This window comes from Leptosomus discolor, chromosome 2 (genome assembly GCF_034619465.1).
Source record: "Leptosomus discolor isolate bLepDis1 chromosome 2, bLepDis1.hap2, whole genome shotgun sequence".
NCBI classification, from domain to species: Eukaryota; Metazoa; Chordata; class Aves; order Leptosomiformes; family Leptosomidae; genus Leptosomus; species Leptosomus discolor.
In genome coordinates, this window is record NC_141392.1 from 123036528 (window position 1) to 123057062 (window position 20535).

General features: G+C 43.2%; 1 protein-coding gene across 5 annotated transcripts in view; it reads left to right on the forward strand.

The window, feature by feature from the left end:
- The first annotated feature begins 684 nt into the window (after nucleotides 1-684).
- Nucleotides 685-20535, forward strand: part of TFAP2B (transcription factor AP-2 beta) — a 28749-nt gene continuing 8898 nt past the window's right edge. Inside the window, exons 1-5 of one of the 5 annotated variants that reach the window (XM_086461667.1) lie at nucleotides 685-765; nucleotides 5650-6108; nucleotides 11445-11505; nucleotides 19193-19267; nucleotides 19531-19750. In XM_086461667.1, coding sequence (XP_086317793.1) covers nucleotides 685-765; nucleotides 5650-6108; nucleotides 11445-11505; nucleotides 19193-19267; nucleotides 19531-19750 — 896 coding nt within the window. Of the gene's footprint in view, nucleotides 766-4359; nucleotides 4387-5649; nucleotides 6109-11444; nucleotides 11507-19192; nucleotides 19268-19525; nucleotides 19751-20535 lie in introns of those variants that run through there. The other 4 variants (XM_086461668.1, XM_086461669.1, XM_086461670.1 and 1 more) reach the window with 4 other exon arrangements.

The following is a 20535-nucleotide window of genomic DNA, read 5'->3' on the forward strand; positions in this document are numbered from 1 at the left end:
ATTTTAATATAAATAGGACCAAAAAAATATTCATTAATGTCTCCATTCTATCTATCTATCCATCCATCCATCCATCTATCCATCTACTAAAACAGCGGATCTATGCACTATGTAATACGTATATTTGATTGCTGTATGTCCACATATATATGTGTAGATGTATAAATACATACATAAATATGCATTTATGTACACTTCTATATAAATTGACCAGGTTTGTATGTATACATGCATATGTAACGTGTACTATACATGTGCCTACATATGCAAGAATATATATAATTTACATATATAAATGTGTCAATTTATATATGTCTGTACAAGGAAAAAGTTGTATGTCCAGAGAGATATGTGTGTATATGTGCATGCAGATGTACGTCTGGGTATGTGCAACTGCATATATGCATATATCTTTATATGCCTGCATATAAGTCTAAGTCTATATATGTGTGTATATGTATATATAGTCACATATATGTCTGTAGATATATGTAACTATGTAACAGATAATGTTTTTTACTCTCCGATTGAGGTAGACTTCTGCAGCCTATTGTTTCAGACAACAGATATAAGTTGCGATGGAAGAGGAACGTCGGATTTGGTGTCTGTCCCCCATTTCCAATTATAGATGGATCATTACAGACAGAGAAGTACTGAGAATCCAGACATCTGCTCTTCACATGAATGCACTCACCTCCTAGAGAACAGCCTGCCATCATGCTCTGGAAACTGGTTGAAAATGTCAAGTATGAAGATATCTATGAGGTGAGTATATAATATGCATATAAATAAGAGAGTATATGTATATTTATATATACATCTTGTATATAGATACAGGCATGACTGTATAATACATATATAGCTCTACATATACATATAGGCAGATAAAGAGATGCATACACCAACACACACAAGTATAGAGACGGAAAACCAAGAGTAAATGCTTAAATGTTTATTTATTTGCATATTTGTATTCAGCATGCCGAGTCCTAAACTTTTTTTTTTTTCATGGAAAAGCTGTTTGATGCGATTTAAAACATCAAAGAAATGATCTGGGGGTTGGAATGAGGCAACTTAAAGGCAAGAGCTTATTGTTTAGACCTCGAATTAAATATAATTTGACTAAATATGGACAAATGTCGAGACAGAAAAAGCTGAAAATAGGAAAGAAACACAGTCTGGTATTCAGGGTCTGGATATGTTTCTTTTTCTTTCTTTCTTTTATTATTTTATATTGCAATTCCAAGCAAAGCTCAACCTGAATTTGGAAATTTTTTTTCTTTTTCTTGTTTTCACAATCGGATACGGTTTTTACGACTTTTTACACCTATATACCAATAGATAAGATGTGCGTGTATACATACACTCGCATTAATTAAGCGGCACATACATTCTTGCACGTATGTGAGTACACACACCCGAACCGATACATTCAAAGGCAGCTCCGCACAGTCTGCGGAGAGGAAAAGTTCTGTGCTTCATTCAGACCTCCTCGTTATTTTTGAGGTCAAAAAGCAGAACAAGAAAAAAAAAAAAAAATCACAGCTCAAACACCGCGAAACCTTTCTTAATTTTGCACGGGTTTCCTGAGCCGGATCTTTCTCAAACGAGCTTCACGAAGGCAGTTCTTGTAAGTTAACCAGCGTGCTGGGTCTGCACCGAAACGTGGAGGAAAAAACAGAACGAAATTTAAAAAAAAACCACAAACCAGCTGTGTAAGGAAAGGCACTTTGAAGAATTATACGTTGGTTTGGGTTTTTTTTTTTTCAATTTTATTTGGGGGATGCACAGCCATCGCGGGCGGAGGTGGGTGGGTTGGGGGGAGATTTTCAGAAATGCTCAACCCTCCAGCTCCAGCGTGGGGTCTGAGCCGTGGGAAGGCGGCCGGGCAGCGGCTGGGCACCGGGCAGGGACCGGGCAGGGGCTTGGCACCGGGCTGGGCACCGGGCTGGGCACCGGGCAGCATCTGGGTACCGGGCAGGGACCGAGCAGCGGCTGAGCAGCGAGTAGGGACCGGGCAGAGGCTGGGCAGCGGGCAGGGGACCGAGCCGGCGACCGGTCCGGGGTCCGGAGCGCACCCCGGGGAAGCGTCGTTGCCGTCGGGGCCGCGCCGGTCCCAGCCCAGCGGCGCCGCCCGCAGCGCTCCCCGAACGCATTCGCACTTACAGCGGGGAAACCGCAGAGAAAAGCGGAGAAAAAGGCGGGGGGAGGCCCCGGCTCCGGCTTTTCACGGCCGGAGAAAGGACGGGCTGGAGGGAAGCGGGGAGGGTCCCGGCCGGCAGCAGGGGAGAGACGTCCCCGCTCCCGAAAGCTGCCGTCAGGGTAATGATCCACTGGCAAAACCCCAGCGGCTGCGGAGGGAGCGTGTGTGCGTGTGTGCGGGGGGGTGTGCGTGTGTCTCGCCGGCCGCCCCCAGCCCGCCGAGCCCCGGCTGCTCTTCCCTCCCCATCCCCAGGCGCAGCCCGGCCATTGTCTCTGCCCGCAGCAGCAGCAGGCGACAAAACATCTCCCCTCCCTGGCCAGCGAGGTCGGGGAATGTCGGGGGGGGGGGGGGGGTGGGGTGTTGGGGTTTGGGTTGTTTGGGGTTTTTTTCCACCCTCCTTTTGAAGGGGATTGTTAAGTCGCTGGGCGTTTTACGGACACTCGTGTTTCTAGAGTGCCGTGGGAGAGAAGCGGAGTTGGGGGAGCGGTTGGGTGAGATTTGGCTGCGGGGAGGGTAGTCCCTAACTTGGGGGTTATTAAGATATTTTGTAACGTGTAGCCTTAAAAAAAAAAAAAAAAAAAAAAAAAAAAAAAAAAAAAAAAAGCAACAACAAAAAAGAACAACCAAAACCTTGATTTTCTTCTCTTTTTTAAAAAAGCTGAAGCCCTCTAGCTTTATCTTTTTTTAAAAAAAAAAAAAAAAAAAAAAGTGCTTCTTTTCTTTCCGATTTATAATTAACAACACGATGGTAGGGGCGGTTCAGCCACTTGAACCGAATCTGTTCTTAAAACAAAAGTGCGTGTGTGTGTGTGTGCGTGTGCGTGTGTGCGGGGGGGGGGGAGCTGCTCTGGGAAGTGTGAGTCTATTTAGGAAGGAACGTAAGTTGAACTTTAACAGAAATGGCAGACAGTCCAGTTGAACGGGTTCCTGCAACATCAAAAAGGTTTTATATCGCCCCTGGCTTTGCCTCAAAACTATAAATTTACTATCCTTCAAAATTCACTGCATACATTTTACATTTGGGTGAAAATCGGGAGATATATGTACATATATATTTCTTTTTTTTCATAGCGGGCGGGAGGAACAGGATTCAGGAAAAAAAAAAAAAAAAAATGAAGCCAAACTTAAGGCAGATTCAAGTATTTATTTGGCTATTGCGAATAAACACGATCTGTAACACGCACCAGAAAGGCTCAATCTACGCTGTAAATAGACATACATTATAGTGACTGTAGATTTCCTTCTTTCTTTAAAAAAAAAAAAAAAAAGTGTTAGAAAAGCCTCTTTATCCTCGTTATTTGTTAAATAAAAAACAAACAAACAAACAAACTGCAAGAACAAAAACACCAAAGGCAATCAATTCCTCGTATTAGGAATGTATAATTAAATGAAAAGAAAAAAAAAAAAAAAAAAAAAAGGAAATACGGGGTTTTTTTCTTCTTCTTCCTCGCCTCTAGCGTTGCTTCATCTCACTTTCTCACTCCAGCTCAGCAGTGTCTACTTTCTTCGTCTTCCTCCGCTCGAGTTAATTGAAGTTATGCCTCTTCCTTGCTAAACTTTTTCCCCCCTCTCCCTCTCCCCAAACTCTGCCTCTGCCAGCCCCCCTCGTCTGATTACATCTAGTAATTCTCCACTGAATGAACGTCATTTACAATAGTAGGGGAGCTCTCGAGCTGGCTGCCAGCTTCACGCTCCATTTGGTCCTGCATTCTCCCTTTAAAGTAGTCGTGTAATATTAATAGTCATGAATATCAATTATTATGAGGCGGTGTAGAGAAGGAAAGGGAGGAAGGGGTAGCGGAGCAGTCTGAGCCTAGCCTTGGGTTGAAGAGGATTGTATTTGGGAGCTCAAAGGAAAAAAAAAAAAAAAAAAAAAACAAGAAAAAAAAAAAAACAGAGAGGGAGGGGTAAATCATATATGTAGATAGAGGTTTCCAGGCTCGGTTTTGGGGGCATTGGTCTTTTTTTTTTTTTTTTTTCCTTTTTTTTTTCTTTTTTTTTTTTTTTTTTTGATGGATAGACTTCGAAATATCTCAAGCTGTTCTCCTGTGTCCAACACGTCCCTTTGCAGATCTCCTTGATATTTTTCCCTCCACTTATTAGTATTATCACCATTATTTTATTTTTAGCTATTACAAGACTTTTTTTATTTCCAGATGTTAGTCCACACCTATTCCGCCATGGTGAGTTTGGATCCATGTTGTACTAGAATTGCATGTTCTCTCTCTCTCTCGATCTGTTGTCTCTCTCTCTCCCTCTCTCTCTCTCTTTAAACGCCTTTGGCTTGGTAATTTAGCACAATAATTGGAGGAGGCTTGCAGCTGCTTCTCCCTTTTTGCATTGTGTGTTCTCGATTTGAGCTAGGGGAGTTTGGGGGGAGAGCAGGGGGAAAAAAACTTTTTTTCCTTTTTTTTTTTTTTTTCCCCCAACCATGTGTGCCATTGCTTGTGGGGGTTTGAGCTACACTTTGTGGAATAGATATTTTTCTTGTTTACTTTAACCTCGTAGCTTCAGCGCGATGGAGTTGGACAAAACTCCTCTCCCACCTTTTCTCTGAAGCCTCCACACACTCCCCCCCCACACGTCCCCCCACACACCCCAAAGACTTTTCATTACAATTAACCCCCACCCCATTCTCCGGAATATAATATTGGAAAAGGAGACAAAAGACACTGGAAGTTGCTGCAGAAATCATAGCGACTGGATTTGTTCAATACCAATGTTTCATTTTTACTTTATTTGATTTTTAATGGGTTTGTTTTTTTTTTTTAAGGACTCGACTCTTTACACAAAGAGCCCCCGTGATTTTTATTTTGGTTTTGATGTTGGGTTTGCGGGTTTTTTTTTAAAAAAGTCCTTTTTCGCACAACTTCTTACCTCGGGGTCCTCCGAGAAGTGCAACTTTCTTTTTGGTCTTCTCCACGTGAAGATGGGTTGGTGATTTTGAGTTTCAGGACTTCAGCAGAGGGAATAAACAGATCTTTGGAAACTTTAGGCAGGACAACGGGTGGGTTGTTTGGAAGGGTGGGTGGTTTGGGGGTTCTTTCTTTTGATTTTTTTTTTTTTTTTTTTAACTTCGGTTTTATTTGGGGGGCTGCTGGAGGGGGAATCATGTTACTGGACTGAAGTCACAGATCACACTCGCATATGGAGCACTAGTCCTACATTTTTAATTATGCCATTTAGCATTTCTCCCTCACACACCCCCCTTCCCTCTTCTTGATAGTCACTGGGAAGAGACATGATCTGGGTGCGAAAGGCTGGAACATTTCTAACCCGCGGCGGAGAAAGGGGGCACACCTGAACCCTAGTTTACAACGGGTTACATTTTTATTGTATTTTTATTTGGGGGGTGGGTTTGTGCTCCTTTTGCTTTTTTTTTTTTTTTTTTTCAAAAAAAAAGGTCCTCTTTTTTTGTTGTTGTTTTTGTTTCATTCCGCTTGTAGGACCGGCATGATGGAGTGCCCAGCCACAGTTCCAGGCTGTCCCAGCTGGGATCCGTCTCCCAGGGACCCTACTCCAGCGCTCCTCCGCTCTCTCACACCCCATCCTCGGATTTCCAGCCGCCTTATTTCCCACCCCCCTACCAGCCTCTTCCTTACCACCAAAGCCAGGACCCTTACTCCCATGTCAATGACCCCTACTCCCTAAACCCCTTGCATCAGCCCCAGCAGCATCCCTGGGGACAGAGGCAGAGGCAAGAGGTGGGATCAGAAACCGGGTCACTGCTGCCACAGCCTCGGGCCGCCCTGCCCCAGCTCTCGGGACTGGACCCCAGGCGGGACTACCACTCTGTAAGGAGGCCAGATGTCCTTCTGCACTCAGCTCACCATGGCCTTGACTCCGGCATGGGGGACAGCCTTTCTCTCCATGGCATCGGACACCCAGGGATGGAGGAGGTCCAGGTAAGGCACCGCGTTTCTTTCTCCTGGGCAATACAGATGCCTTCCGGGCTGGAGCCCCCATCCTTTGGCTAGAAGCGATCAGTGAGGGTGTTACAGCAACAGTGGTGTAGGTCACCATCGTTTTTCTGCACTGGCTTTATAATTGTGATGCTCCCACTCCCTCGCGCTTTTTTTTTTTTTTTTCAAAAAAAAAAAAAAAAGAAAAAGAGAATTTATTTCATCGTTGTCACGCACAGGCTCTGCTTTGTAAACCCTCCCCTACATGGCAAGCCAGCAGAGTGCAGGGGGAAGGCAGACATACTGCTCTAAATATTCCACGTGTTTCAAAAGCTGGCAGAGTTTAAGCCTGGCTTTTCAAATTCCAGCTATTTCCCATGCAATCCAGTCGTGTCCCTTCCCCCCCCCCCAACCAATTTCCTGCAGTTCAGGGGTTTTGATGAAACTGTCAAATTACTACATTTTTCATCCGGGAAGGAGGGAAAATATAAACAAAACCCAAACCAAAAGCAATAACCGGTGATCAGGAACAAGCCCCCGCCCCCCCCCCCCTTTTTTTTTTTTTTTTTTTTTTTTTAAATATAGTTGATAGGGTAGCACTGATTTTAAATAGTTTTATTCCCTCTTTTGGGTAACAAAGGAATTTCACGGGGCTCAAAGCACAGTATTTCCCAGCCTTCTTCCATCCCACGCGAAACTCATCATCACGTGTTATTTCCTAAACCCAGAAAGGCCCTTAACAGCTTCGGTGCTGAGGTGGTTTGCACCTTGCTGGAGCAGGGCATGGCCAAGTGTGGGGACTCCCGAGCTGGAGGCTAGAGCTTCCAGGGGCCGGATCCTGCATTAGGCTTCACTAGTCGGGATTTGGGTGTTCCCCTCCATTCATTTTTTCCCCCCAAATTTATACATTATATGTATCGTATAGATATATTTAGACTTGGGATAAATAAAGCTATGGACCACTGGCTGATATACGACTTCAAAGTTACAGAAAGGCAAAAATAAAGAAGGAAAGAAGAGGCTGAGAAGGGAACAAAAAAAAAAAAAAAAATAGCCTTGGAAAAGGATCCTGCTGAACATTACAAGAATCAGCAGCAAAGAACCGGGGCTGGGGGGGGGGGGGGGGCTGTATTGCATTGACTTGAGGCTTGTCTTAGGGCTTCACGGGAAAATCTCCGAGCTTTGCTGCGGCGAGTTGCTTTAGAAATAGCAAGGGTTTTTTTTTCTGGTTGGATTTGCTCCTGCCTCCGAGCTTAGTGGCCGTCGGGTCGCTGGTTTCTGCGGATTTCCAAGCTGATTTTGAGACCTCGGGGCATCCCCTGACCCCCACGGGCGCGATGCGCAGGGCTTGTCTCGCATTCCTGGCTCGGACAAACTGGCTTGCAGGTCAAGGCGAGTTTTACCTCTGTGAAGACAGAAAGGGGATCGCTCTTCCTTTTTCTTTCTGCAACCGATAGATGCTAAGTACTGTTTGTGCTTTGATATTTACACTTTCCCCAAAGAAAAGCCGGTAATTGTTGTGCTCTTGTGAGAAAGAGAGAAAGAGAAAAGAGGGAAGGGAAAGAGATAAAGAAGAGAGAAGAAAAAAATAAAAGGGAGAAAGAGTGAAAGGAGAGGGAAAGAAAAAGAAGAAAAGATAGAGAGAAAGAGGAGAGGGAAAGGAAGGAAAAAAAAGAGAAGGGAGACTGAAGGAAAGAAGAAAAGGGAGAGAGAGAAAGAAAGAAGGGGGGAAAAAAAAAAAAAAAAAAAAAAAAAAAAAAAAAAAAGAGGAGGAAAGAAGGAGAAGTCCCGCTCAGTTCAAATAAAGCAGCTCTCCCTCCCTTTTCCAATAAAACATCCCTTCTACGGGCAGGGCACAGCACTCGCGGGAAGTGCCTCCCCCGGCGGCTCCGAGCGCTGCGCTGCGCCCCGCGGCCACCCGCGCCCCGCTCGCCCGGGCGGGCTGGGGCTGGGCTGGGCTGGGCTGGGCTGGGCTGGGCTGAGGATGGAATGGGATGGGACGGGGACGGGGCTGGGGATGGGGCTGGGTCGGGGCAGACGAGGCTGTGGGCCAGCAGGGCTGGGGTTCTTGTTTTGGGGTGCTGAGAAATGAAACAGGGCCCTTCTTTCTAAAAGTTTAGTCTCAGGCTGGGGGAGGAGGGGAAGAGGGAGAGGAGGGTATCCCAAGGAGAAGCACGGGAAGGAAGAAGTGTCCAACAGCACGTTAACACAGGGAGGAGGGAAAGCAGCCCGGTACTCCCTCCTACACTTGAGCATTTTTTAGTCTTGCCCCCCTTCTAGTGACAGACAAAGTTGGGCAGTTTTCCACCTTGATTTTTAATATGGATTTATTCTAGATTCACGGAATCCGTTCTACTAGCTACAGGGACTCTTGTTTAGGTGACATACACTTCTTATCCATGAACACTACACAGAATTTCCAGGAAGGGTCTCAAATAACTGTTTGGTTTGGGGCTTTGGTTTTTGTGGGTTTTTTTTTGGTTTTGGGTTTGTTTGGGTTTTGTTTTTTTTTTTTTTTTTTAATTGTCCAAGAATTGGAACCGGTATCTAGGTATATAGCTGCATAAAGATGTGTCTCTTTGCTCTAGCTTATGCATGTCTGATCAAATACGTACCATGAGAATGGGTTGGGCCGACAAGGGAGAATGAGGCAGAGAGAGTGCGTGACAGAAAGAAACAGTGGTTATTTTATAAACACCAAATCCAGGCCATGTGTGAGCCGTTGTCCAGGGATAGAATTAAGTGATTGTAACACGATAGCGCTCTGTTATTGTAAACAGGACGTATTGTATTGCTATTGCTGCCCTTTTGGAGAGGAATTTTCAGTCTGCAATTTACAGCACTCAGACAAGGAACAGAGAAGCCAAGACCTACTTATTGCAAACAAATTTGCATCATCTAATAGGCACTCTGAAAAACACCATTGCAACCCCACTTTTGATTGTGTTTGGTTTGGTTTTATTCCCGGCTAGGCAAAAGGACGGTTTTACTAATAAAAGATAGGATAAAGAAAATATGCAGGGGGGAATCTAGATTCTTTAGACTCTTTAAAGAAAACCAAAAGGATCAACCTTCAGGGTTTTTCCTCGGATATAGCCCTAGCTGCTGAATAAGGTGTATATATAGGGTGCACAGGAAGCTCCGTGCTCTCAGGTTATTGGAGGAGGGGAGGGAGGGGAGTCTTCCTCTCTAGATTTTCTAAGTATATCTCGAAACTCATCACCTTTCCCCTCCCTGCACACAAACCTCCACTCCTCCTCCTCACTCACACTACCGTCCCCACTCCTCTGTGTTAGCTAGAGACACGGAAAGTTAAGTTGCACCAAAACACCCAAGTCTCTTATAAAGTAACCCCTGGTATCACTTTTAACTAAAGAAGTCTAGTAATTAAAAGTCTGAGTTGTTTTTCCACGTTTCCGCATGCAGTCCTAATTAAATCTTTACGATCCTCTCTGTGACTATTAACTGCCAGCATGCTGAGCGAATATCCTGTACAAAAACCCAGCAGGAGGGCGTAATTAGATAGAAAATCAGACAGGAGTCTTCTCATTAACTACAACAACTAACCCACGTTGCTGATGGAGCGAGCGGAGTGCACGCACGCACATAAAGCGTGTGCACAGCCACCGACTCCAGAGATAAGGTGAGATAGGGAAGGAGAAGGAAAAAAAAAAAAAAGGAAAGGAAAGATGGCGTTTCATATTTACCTCCACTCCTGTGCCATCGAGGAGCACCACGATGCACTCCAGCAGGCTGCAGGATTTGCTCGTCATCCCTCTTTGGGAGCTGCTCAGGGAAAGGAGGGAAGACTTTGTAATTTTATTTTATGCCCTTTAGGTATGTAGCCTATTGATTATGAGAGAGAGACACAGCCATGCACAAACACACAGCGTAAGGAACCACTGTGTGCGTGCGCTCGTTTGAGTGGGGATTCGAGGAAAATGAAAGGAAAGATCTCATAGAAAATATTGTTCCATCACGTTTTTCGGAGATGTAATTTTCTCCTAAATCATATTGCATCTTGAGCGTCTCTGTCGAGCAGAGGGAAAGCCGGAGATAAGGGCTGGATCCGGATAAGCTCAGCCTCTCGGTGTAGCAAAGATAAAGTTAAAATAATAGGGAAGAAAATCATTGCTTTGCTGTAAATATGTTTTCTTTATCAAGGAAAAAATACGACCACTCCCCAAATATGCAATAACCGGGAAACCCCCAAAACCTGAACAGTAATGAGAAACATAAAATAATAAACCCAAGAAACCCCCCCAGGTCCTCCCTTTCTCTGACATCCTGAATTTACCCTAAGACGGAACCTGTCGTGATTCTGAAGTAGGTTACTCTTATGATACCTCTTCTCTTTGGGAAATGAGTTTGTGGTGCCGACCGCGGCTTCAGCGGTATTTTTGTTTGTTTGTTTGTTTGGGGTTTTTTTGCATATCCCACTTTTGTGCTGAGAAATGAAGCCCACCATTGCTCTGTCCTCTGTGCCCGCCTTTGTTCTCTCTAAAGAAGTGCATGCCATATTAACAGGTGTGTTCCTAAGCGGGTTGAAAAGAAAGAAGAAAAAAAATAAAGGGGGGAGGGGGGTGGTGTTTGAAAGGGAGATTGGGAGACTTTTTCTCAGCAATCAATTTAATAGTTCATACTTTTGATAATGGAAATTCCTGCCCCCCTCCCTCCCCGTCCCCGTTAATTCAGGGCATGGAAGCAACCTCGGGAGCTGTAAATCTCATTCTGCTTGTACCCTGTACGATGTGGGCGTTGCGTTGCGCTCCGAATTGCTCAGGCTTTAATTAAAAGTCCATAATGTAAACTATTATATATAAAAAGTAAATGGCCCTTGAATTATTAAGATGTAGCAGGGTTACACAAACAAACGAAAAAAAAAAAAAAAAAAAAAAAAAAAAGGAGGGAGGGGGAGGAAAGGGGAGGGAGAATTTAAGTTGTCCTTAATCGTGTTCATTTATGTCATGCAATAGATCTTGCAGATGTTGCCAAATTGCCAGACTTTCAAAGGAAGAAATATAAAGCTTTATCGAATGCAAAGAAGCCTGTGTGATATCTATGTTTTATAAGATAACAAAACCAGTATTGCACCCCATATGCTTCACAACTCTTTTTTTTTTATTATTATTAGAAGACTATATAATTTGTAAGAATTTCATTTCCTTGTCGATTTGGGGGAATAATAATAACAATAATAATAGTAAAAAACCTCCCTCCTCCCCTAGTGAATTAATATAAATGGAAATAACAGAAACTCCGGTTTGGAATGACATGATTTATGTACGCGATTCTTTAATATCCAGTCAATTTGAATAGTGATGTTTTTATATCCACAGTCAGTTGAAGATGCCAATAACAGCGGTATGAACTTATTGGACCAGTCTGTCATTAAAAAAGGTATGGATTATTCCAACAAGCTAGACCAACTTTTACTGTGTAGCAATATCTTCATGATATATTTTTACTTTGGGGCAATTAATTTATCCGGGAAGCAGGCAGCGAGATGAATAGTTGATTGGATCGATAGATAGAGTGAAGGGAAAAGGAAAGATATGGGAAAGGAAAAGTTTATATCCCCCCCCTCCCTGGTACTTCAAAGGGGTTAATTACACCAGTGCTCTCTAATGGAGCACCCCATGCTCAGACGCAGTTTCCACGGGCCCCCTTCTCTCCCCCCCCCCCTCGACAGTCCTCGATGGGGACCCCTCGGGGGAAGGAGGCTGGTTCCCTTTGGGGCTTAAATGCGTTTCCCAGGAGAATCAAACATGAAAGGGAGAGAAAGAAATGCCTGTGGAAAGGCAGCCCCGACTTCTTTCCCCCCTTCCTCCAAAAGTCCCCCCCTCCCCGTGCCCATTTTTTAAATCTTTCTACATATGCGCACATGATTTAGTGTAACTGCAGAATCACCCCATACTGTTAAAGGGAATGTGATATTAACAAATGTTTGCAGTCTCTTGTACAGCTGTAAGCAAAATAATTAACTAATTAAACTAATTAAATGTAATTACAATAACTCATTTTGGGCGTATTGCAGCTGCTTAATTTTTTTACATTTCTCTGACAGTCACTCGAAGATGCTTGGCGATTAGTGTTGTGTTATGCTGATAGACATTAAACAGATCACACACTGCAAATGTAAGGGAAGCTATCTTTAATTATCTAAGGAGTTTCTATTTCTAGATTCCACTTTAAGTACCAGAGATGAGGCTTAGAAATGCTGCCCCTTATGCTTACTATTAACAGCACTTATCTCCAGGACCTTATTATTTGTCAAATGCGCACAAATAGAGACCATCTTCTAGAATGTAAAGCAAAATAACAGCGAGGGTGTTTATTTAGAATGTGTTCAAGGCACCATGAGGTCCTCCTGTGTATTTATTGTTCGGGTTTTTTTTTTTAAGTGCTCACGTACAGTCTCTCTCTCACACACGATCAAGTCTGGTTATTTGAGGGAAGACAGGTAAAAACTTGAAGACCATTTGGCAACATCATTTCTGACCACCGGCTGAAAAGTTGAAGGTGTTTTTCAGACACAGAAAATTAGCTTTTTTTTTTTTTTAAAAAAAAAAAAAAAAGTTATTTCTCCTGTTGTAATTCCGTTTGAATGTTTAGTAGGTTTTGTGCTCAGGGTCTGTAACCTCATAGCTTCTGGTTGTATTTTTCTCTTTTTTTTTTTTTTTTTTTCCTTTTCTCACTTTCCTCTCCGCTCCTCCCCTCCCCACCCCCGCTTGACACCTCATACGCGATGTTTCCTCTTGGGTGTGTTTGATTAATTGGTGCTTGATTTGTGGTCTAGAGGCTCCTTTCTAACGTGGCTCCGCGCTCGCGGTTTCCCTGCGCAATCTGCGGGGTTTTTTTTTGTTGTTGTTGTTGTTTTTCGCAAAACGCTCTTCTGTTGATCACCCGGTCCGAAATACTCTTTTTTACGCACCCTGCCCCCCCCCCCCCTTCCCCCCTCCCCGTCTGTGTCTCTCCCTCCTTCAGACGACGAGGGCAGCAGAGATATTTCATGTGCGTGCTGAGCGCTGCAGCCACATAGCGAGGAGCACTGAAATGCGAACGTCAATAGTGATGTGTATTGGGTGTAGACAAGGTGTGCTTGCTTATGGCATCGCAACGGCCCCAGGTCGGGCAGCAGCCGCCTAAAAAGACACAGTCCCGTGTTGGTGAGCTTACATGTGCCTATTTGCAGCCATAAGAAGCGGTATCCTGAGTTTACCCTTGACGAACAGGGTACATACCCACTCTAGGAATTAGGTTACTAAAAAAGATCCTGAGATTCGTCAGCAACAGTTTTAAAGTTACTGTCGCAGCATTTTTTTTTTTTTTTTCCCCTTAGAAGTAATGCTGAGCTCCAAGAAGCTTTCCGGCAGTAAAGGAATATTGTGAGCTCAGTTTCTTTTTGCACAGTGAGTTTCCTGGGTGCAGAGGAAGAGAAATGGGTTATAAATAGTAGGTCACATTTGTGGCAGACAATATTTAATCAGGCCGAGAGAAGGAGCAACGCAGAGACGGTTCAGTATCAATTTCGCTTTGTTCCCTGCAGTTTGTAGCTGTGAGGATGTACTTTGAAGTAAGAGCAAGTTATTAAAACTCTGTAAGTCGTTATTGCAGGCGGGTGGCACAGATAGACAGATAGGTATTGACTGATTTTTGTGCAGTGGAGCGCTCCTCTTGGTACACCAAAACCTACTTTAGTCCCTAAAATGCTTTCATTACAACGTAGTGGGAAAAGGGTGGTGAGGACTTGAAGTCTAAACTTAATTATTTCGTCAGACTGCAAGTGTCTGTTTCTTGATGGTCCTTGAGGCCTGCAGAGGGAATTACCTCTCTATGCAAAAGGATCGCCAAAAATAATGAGGTAATTATATCGGGATTCATACCCGGCAATCGATTTATCTCGCGTATCGATCTCGCACAGCAGATTACATATCCACAGTCCCACGTTATGTTTGCTGTCTGAGCTTACTTGACATTTCTGAAGTAATTTAGTTAAGAGGAAATGAGTTGTTCCCAGTAGAGAGAGCAAACGAGTGGAGTGAAGGTAGCCAGCGTGATAAATGGCTCTTTCATTTGGAGATCTCCAGAGCTCGTTTAAGGCTAATTTTCTGTATTAGCCCCCTTTGAGCTATTAATGCAATAGGCAGGGACCGTGGCCCCTCGTCTCTTAGCTGCCCCATTAGAGCGCGCATTAAGCTACCAAGCCTGAACTCTGCTGTGGTGGTGGTGGTGGCAGTGAAGTAATGAAAGGTGCTTTTTAAACTCTCCTAATCTAAACTGGCAGAGGGTGGTTAATACGATTTGAAGGGGGCTGGTCAATGAACAATCAATAAACTAATAATGAGAAGGATGCGGTACATTAGCAGTCTAAAAATCCAACGAGACATTAAAAAATCATCGTTAACTCCCAGTTCCGTTAAGGTTTGGGTGGTGGAAGTTGGAGGAAGGGGGACAGATAAATCATCAAGATGATAATAATCACCAAGAGCATTAATACCAGATTTAACTCGGCTTTAAGAGCTTACCGGCTGCACGGTTTGAGGCCTTTCCCTCCATTTCTGCTGAAATGAAGGGAAGATTTTCCGTGTGTCAGGAATAAAAGATCGGGTCCTCTTGTCAAACTGCTCATCTGAAATTTGCTTGGCGCTGTCTATGGCGAAAGAAGTTGTCCTCCTGAAAAATCTTGCGTGGCCAGAGTCCCAAGTTAATTTTTTGTGACTCTGGGGCACAGTCAGTGACCTTAAAATTATCCCGATGTATTTATTTACTTTCAGCTGTTTCTGACGATCGTCTGCACATTTACATCTGATTTAGCACGAAAGGGCATTTAACCCTAACACCTCAATCCATTGTCTACTTGCAAATACGCTCTATTGTTCATACTACTTTAAAGAAACATACGAAAGGAGATGTCTTAACTTTTTTTTTTTTTAAAAAAAAAAAACTCTTAATAGTACATCACTAGATTCCTCCCCACTTCTTCTTGAAGTATTCGGATAAATGATTAACTGAAAACCACTCTGGCCCCAGCTTTTCAGGTGATAGATCTGGGAATCGGAGATGTTGCTTCGCTGCCACTCAGTTTCGTGCTTTTTCCTGGATTACCCATTGAACCTTGTGATCCCCTTTAATCGAATGCAAAACAATTTCGAGAGAATACGTTTCACTTTGAAATTTAGTCCCGGATTTCGGGGGAAGGGGACTGTAAGTGGAGGAGAGGGAGGGGGGAAGAGGAGGAGATTAGAGGGACAGGAGGGACGGGGACACGAATTGCTGTGTTTACTCATTAAAATTAAAATAAGAACGAGGTCTTTCAGTGGCAATGGGTAAGACGTTGTCCCTGGATTTTTTAGGTTTGGCTAAATCAGACCAAATCACCAGTTACAACAAAGTCCTGATTTTATAATGGACAAAGAACTTTTTATTCATTTCAGGCCCAGTAGGGAGATTAAAAAAAAAAAAAAAAAAAAAATGAAGGCAGGTAGCTGATTAGGAATAAGTTGGTCCATGACGTTTCTTAGTAAGAAATATAAGAAATATGTCTTTTGATTGATTGTTTGATTAACTGATCGACTGTCATATCATTCACCAGGGTCATTGCAATGTTATCCATAGGTTAGAGCCTTGTTATTCAGCTATTTTCAGGACAGAACTCTATTTGTTTATTTTTGGTGTTGCTGAATGCCCTTTTATCTCCACCACTTCTTGCGCGTCTGCACTTGCGCGCATTTTCACGCGTTTGTGGAGAGCAACCCAACAGAGAACCACCACCAAAAAAAAAAAAAAAGAAACCAACAACCCTAAACCCCAACCCGAGGACTTAATGTATGCACAGAAAATTGTAAACATGTAAAGAACTGAAAGCTTCACGCTGAGTTTCGCCATGCTCCATTTCCCCACCATTTCCTGCTGTCGTTTTAAAGCGATCTCACTCATCTAGAGATCCCGTTTGCAGGAACAGTATGCTTATAATTACTAACAAATCAAGCGGCTACTGTTGCTCTCCCGGTTTATTGATAAGCCGAAGAGAAATGGAAGGGAGAAATGACAAAGAGGCTGGGAGTAACCACAGGAGAGAACGGGGAGGGCGGGGGGGGGGGGGGGGGGGGGGGGGGTGTAGAAAAGAGAGAAAGGGATAGAAAAGGAGAAAGGACAGAAAAAAGAGGGAGAAAGCAAAGAGAGAGATAAACATGAAGAAAGAAAGAGAGCGGGCAGAGATTTTGGAAGGGGGAGTTATGCATCTGTGAGTGCTCATATACACACAGCAAATCAGAGTTTGGGAGTGAAAGAAAATCGAACATTTTCTGCCGGGGATAACAAGGACTAAACGGGATAAAGTTAAAGCAGAAGTGGTGCGGATGCTGCGTATACACGTGTGCGGTTTTTTGTGTTATTTCAGCACTTATGGCAATCCCTAACCAACTGGGAGAGTTGACATCAACCGAAAATATGCTCTGCATTACAGTTTATTTACATACACGCAGGGATTTGACACATGCAGCTGCGCACACGGACTCTTTACCCTCTAAAACCTCCACGTTATATTATCTCTGGTAGTGTCTGGGCTATATCTGAAAAGCTATAGCCATGATAAACATATAGATACGATATAGATAGAGATAATTCATTCCGTGGCAAACACTTTTTTGAGGCAGCATTAGGTAATTTACAGAAGATATAGAGTCTAGATAGAATACATCTCTCTGAAGCTATGAAATTGCAATAGATATGCTTACACCGCCTGGTAAGCTTCTAAAATGGGTTTAGAGTTATTAGACTCCAACTGATGGGTATATTCGTACGGTCCTTTTCGGGGAGGCAGTGGTAGGAAGAAAAGCTGAGGAGCTCCCAGCAGAGCAGGGGAGGGAGCCAGCCTGTTTCCCAAAAGCAATTTGCAAGGGGAAAAAACAAAACAAAACAAAACAAAACAAAAAAACCCACAACGGAGCACGTGAAAAGCTGTATTTCAAAGGTTAACTAATGTAATGAGCGCTCCAAAAGGCCAAAGCGGGTGGGGTGAGGGACATTTAAGCACTGCGCGGGTGTCTCTCTCTTTAGTGAGTTTGGACTAAGATCAGATGGTCGTGGAATTGGTGCCTCTTGTTTAATTTCTCAGTTCACTGGACAGTGACCTGATAAACTGGTCACTAAATATAGCCACTGTAAAGGTGTACTCGAACCGCTGAGCCCGAGTGTTTGTCCGAAGAAAAGAAATGCCAGTTATGAAAATCTGTCTGGTGACGCTGCTTTAACTCAACTCTTTTTTTTTTTTTTTTTTTTTTTTTTTTTTTTTTTAACTTTGTCTTGATGCTTCACTCGGGTGACGTTGCAGAACACCGTGCACGAACTAAGGGATTTATCTATGTCTGATGGGGGGAAGAGGGAGATTGGTTTTTTTTTTTGTCTGCCAGTACTACCTCTGATACCTCAAACGAGGCTTTTCCTATAGAATCAATGGCAAAAAAAAAAAGCGCGCCTATTAATAGCAAGGAAAGCAGGAGCGGACCTCTAACTCTTTTATAACTGTTTCTGTGCCGTTCTTAAACCATTTGAAACCGCCTTTATGAGCTGCATAAAGTGCCTAACTAAAAATAATAGAGAAATAAGAATCCATTTCACTTTCTGATTCCCTGAAGTAAAGCCACTCAAAATAATTTGTTTATACTGGAGACTATATACAAGGCGTATGAAGCAATATGTATATCTAAAATCGACATGCCTTTTGGTTTTTAGCTGTTATAGAGCTTTTATTGTGGGGGTCTGGTCTGGCAGTAGGAAATGATCTGTAATAAAAACAGTGCAACATGGTTGTGTCTATTCCATAGACTGAGGTTATAAAATTGGCAATTGCCCAGTAGTTAGCACTTAGTAATATATTAGGATACCCGATCTTATTGTTTAGCAGCTCCAGACGACTTAAATATCCCCTCAACCCTAATGGTTTGATTCTCCAGATATGTTGCAAATAAACAGGGTTTTTATGACTTAACTGACATGTCTTATAACCACCTAAATAGCTGGCATATGTGCATAATAGAACCCTATTATTTGCCGAATTGGTTTTGCAATTGATTGAGTGGAAATGGGAGACTCTGAAGTACTATCTGCTCGACGAGGGTGTGTAATCAATTAGTCTTCTCCTCTGAAACATGCCCGCTGGACTCCCAGGACTCTATCACCACCACCCCCCCCCACCCCCCCCACCCCCAATTTCGAGGTATATTTTCTATAAGGAAACGCGTGTTGCCGCGATTCTGAGAGGAAGCAGCAGTAGCAGCTGTCAGCTCTTATTAACTCCTGCATAAAACATACCTTAAGTACGGTTTGTTATCAATTACTCGCAGAAATGAAACAACTGGGAAAATGCAGCGAGGCTCCCTATAAATTAAAGTGATTGGTTGATTGATTAGAGCACCTGCTGTAAATCATAACACTTACACACAATTATGAGGGAGCTGTTTAAGTTCATTTGTAAACAAAATTCATGTCACGGGGGAATTGTTCTCGGTTTTAGTTTAGCCAGGTTTTTTTGTTGCTTATTTTTGAGTGTGTCTGGTTGCTATTACAGGAATTTGTTCGTTATAATCCCTTTGGATACTCTTAAAATAACCTCACTAGTTTCTCAGAGAAAAGAAATGTTTCGCTTTATCATGGACAGAATAACTCGGGGGGGATTTTTATTTAGTTTCTTTTTATTGTTCTGTGCTGATTCCCCCCCCCCCATAACTTCCTTTAAATATGTGTTACAGTGACTAGATCAGCTTTATTTAGGGGCAGGAGAGTTCCTGCTACTTCACGGATGGCACAATATGATCAAGGTGGTGAACACCATGGTTAGACCAGATTTTTTTTTTTTCCTGGTGTTCATTTATCTGAAGGAAAAGACTCATTTTATTTCATAAACCAGGCTTAATAAAAACACAAAGCAATAACAGAGCTGTCTTCTGGTTGTTGTATCCTCCAGCCTTGATACTTATTTAAGACAGCAACTCCCTTCATGTAGTGAATTTATTCCTGGCTCAGCTTAGCAGTAACGAAAATATTAGCCAAAAAAAGTAAATTTTCCTTTTTTTTTCCCCTCCAGAAAGGCGCTGTCCGTTGTACAAAAGGCATCGGGGGGCTCTGGGTGAGACACAGGCTCAAACCCGAAAGTTGCCAGGTGCTTGCCAATATGTATTTTATTTCCCAATGACCAAACCCTGTACAGAGGCTGTACTGCACCACCTTTCTCTCCATCCATCATTCATGGAGCAGTTTCCTAGAGGCTGGGGGAGCAGCACCCTTTAGGTTGCTGGAGGATAGCCAGAAATTCAAAATTCCCTTTCATTTTGCTGTTCTGTGCATGTCAGAGACTGTGGTTGTCCTGTACTCCTTCGTGGCATGATGGTTTATCTCTCCCCTCTTCCCCTTTTCTTTCTCCAGTTCCAGTTCCTCCAAAATCTGTTACTTCTTTGATGATGAATAAAGATGGCTTCCTGGGTGGAATTTCAGTCAATACCGGAGAGGTGTTTTGCTCTGTACCTGGCCGATTGTCTTTGCTTAGTTCAACATCAAAGTATAAAGTAACTGTGGGAGAAGTTCAAAGACGCCTTTCTCCTCCAGAGTGTCTGAATGCATCCCTCCTAGGAGGAGTTCTTAGAAGGTAAGAGGCTGGGGTGGGCGCGTGAACACGTCCATGCATGGGCATCCATGCATGCACCAGAAATATTTGGTGAACGGTAACAATGATTGCAAATGTGCGTTGATCTTATTGTCATAGCATGTGTGCACAGAATTCAGGATAAAGTGAAAATATGCTGGTTTCAGACATTGGGGTGAATGTATGGAGAATGGAGAAAGATTTGGCCTCGTGCAGTTTCTATCAAAGAATCCCCGAATGAAGGAATCGAGACAAGAAAACTTTTACTTTTGTATGTGCACACACTTTCTATCTTTTCTCCTTCACCTCACACTTCTCTCTTAGGAAAAGGACAAAATAAAATGTCATGATGGGCATGTTACAGTTAGATGTTGCAGGATGAACCGTATGTATTTGAGAGCCTGCTGTATTTCTAGTGATTTCCTAGATAAATCCATAAAGCTTCCTCTATATGGCAGTAACGATAAGGCAATTAACATTAGATACTAGATAACATAACACAGGACATTATTAACATTGGCGGGGGATTAATAGGCAACCTGCACCTGACTAAAGAAAAGCTGCCAACAGATAGCTTTGAAAGTCAGAAACTTTGTGTTTCATCTAGAGAAGGTTGCTGGAGGAATTGCTCACAGTTGGTCTTGAGGTCTTTGCTGTTTAACGTTTGTGCAAATCGTTCACTAATGTCCTGGTGGATTTTGCTGAAGGCCTCAAAGTATTCAGCATTATTGGTACTGAGGAAAACGAGGAGCAAAGGAACATCAGGAGGCCTGGTTGCCATTCCATCA